This window comes from Pseudophryne corroboree, chromosome 2 (assembly GCF_028390025.1).
Source record: "Pseudophryne corroboree isolate aPseCor3 chromosome 2, aPseCor3.hap2, whole genome shotgun sequence".
NCBI classification, from domain to species: Eukaryota; Metazoa; Chordata; class Amphibia; order Anura; family Myobatrachidae; genus Pseudophryne; species Pseudophryne corroboree.
In genome coordinates, this window is record NC_086445.1 from 30,935,156 (window position 1) to 30,937,287 (window position 2,132).

Below are 2,132 nucleotides of genomic sequence, written 5' to 3' on the forward strand. Positions count from 1 at the left end.
GACGGCTGCTGCTGAGTGGAAGCTTCAGGCTGCAGCAGGTGCCCACACAGCCCATGGCGCCTGTTGCAGCCAGGGTGCGGGATGCGGCATGCAGGTGGGTGGCGGGCGCCTTTGGGGTGACTGTGGCGGTGCCTTCATGCCGCAGCACCATGGGCACCCGACCGGCTTGCCCATGCCTAGAACCACTCCTGGCAAGGACACGTCTGTTATGGTCACATTTAAAAAAATCGAGGGACATTGAAAACATGAACTGTTAGAGTTCTTGGGAACAAGTCTGAGAAATACGGCAATAAACTTATTGGCCTTGAGGCTGAGGGATAGAAGGACGAATCCAAATGAAGATCCACTTTATTTTACCACCTTATATATATATTTTTTTTTTTTACTTAACACCAATATACAGTAAGATGTCTTCCTAAATTTACTTTGTCTCAGATCGGGACCTCCACGATGCGTGCACTTTTCTCATATGTTTACCAAGAACCTCATCCCTAACTCCATAAATTAGTGGATTTATAAATCTGGGAATACACATAAGCAGTATGAAGTTCATTAATGGCGTGAAGTAAAAATATGGTGTCAAATATTTGTCAGTATACGAGGAAGTGAAAGACAACATGCACAACATGAGCTGAAACGCGTGGAGCAGGACAGTTTTTCCAGCCTTAGAAGCAGATTTCCCAGAAACAATCCTCCGAGCCACCAGCATAACTTGGATGTACGTGTAGACGATTATCAGCCCAACAGTGGTAAAGCTAAGTACAGTAGATACTATTTTTAATACTACCTGTACCTCATTCACTGTTAATTTTGGCCAGTTGCAGATGATACTGAGTGAGAAGACGCGTTTCTCCACAGAAAAACAAAAAACAATAAAATCTGCAATCTGTGGAATGAGCCCCACTGTCCACATGATGGCGATAGCAGAACTAGATCTCTGTGCAGTGTACAATTCCGCATGTCTTAATGGATGGCAAATGGCTGCGTAGCGTTCCAAAGACATGGCCGCCAAATTGTAAGGTGTAATCCTAAACGCGCATGTGGAGAAGGTGAGAATTGTGTAGCGGATTGGTACAGGCATGTATACAAGGTACACAACAAAGGTAAAGAGAAGAAAGGAAACAGCTAGATATACCAGATCATTGACAAGCATGTGGATGAAGAGAATATAGCGAGGGTTCTCCCGGACATGAGGAACAGTGAAGAAGGCATTCAGTATAACACTCATGAAGTACAAGAAGATGCAGAACAAGGAGAGCATCACTACTAGAACACTTGTCCTTATGGCTGATGTGGTCTTATTGTCTTGTGCAGTCATGGTGCCATTGAGCTGGGTGGAGTTGGCCATACGATAGACCTGACGTTGCTGGATGAGCCCTGCAGAAAATAGAGATGGAAACAAGGAGCATCTGGTGAACAACTAGTTTCAAAATAAAGTTACATTTTACCTATCTACTTGTGACTTGGACATTTCCATTGGACAGGTATACAGTAAAAGGATATTGAAGTGACGGTGGTCTCGGATCTTTCATGTGCTCCACTGCGCTCCCTTCACACTTCAAAAGGTAAATTTACTAAGAATCGAATGCGGGAATAAATCCTGAATTTACTAGAGAGCGTTTTTGAGTGTCTATTTTGAACCAATGGGGATACTCATTGATTTGTGTCGTGCGCGGTTTCAGTCACATTGCCGCGTTTACAATAGAATCCACAACCTAATGGATGCATGATCGGTGCAGTCCTTGCTGTATTCTACTGCTAAACAAGGGTTACATTTTTGAAAAAAAGCCAAAGCATCACCAGCTCTGGACTTCTGAGCCCACTCCGATACTGGAAAATTGGGGGGAAAAACAGTGTGGGGTCCCATCCATTTGTTTCAGTAACCAGCACTGAGCTGAACCAGCTGGCATGCTTATGCCATAGTAGGGAGACCATGGGGGTCATTCCGAGTTGATCACTCGCTAGCAGTTTTTAGCATCCGTGCAAACGCTATGCCGCCGCCCACTGGGAGTGTATTTTAGCTTAGCAGAAGTGCGGACGAAAGGATCGCAGAGCGGCTACAAAAAAATATTGTGCAGTTTCAGAGTAGCTCCAAACCTACTCAGCGCTTGCGATCACTTCAGAATGTTCAG

The 2,132-nt window shown here is 44.8% G+C and overlaps 1 protein-coding gene across 1 annotated transcript; it reads right to left on the minus strand.

The window, feature by feature from the left end:
* Positions 1 to 396: 396 nt before the first annotated feature.
* LOC135050470 (odorant receptor 131-2-like) lies at positions 397 to 1,374 on the minus strand. The gene has a single exon (XM_063956962.1). The coding sequence runs from the start codon at positions 1,346 to 1,348 to the stop codon at positions 422 to 424; it is 927 nt and encodes a 308-aa protein (XP_063813032.1). The 5' UTR covers positions 1,349 to 1,374; the 3' UTR covers positions 397 to 421.
* Between the last annotated feature and the right edge of the window lie 758 nt (positions 1,375 to 2,132).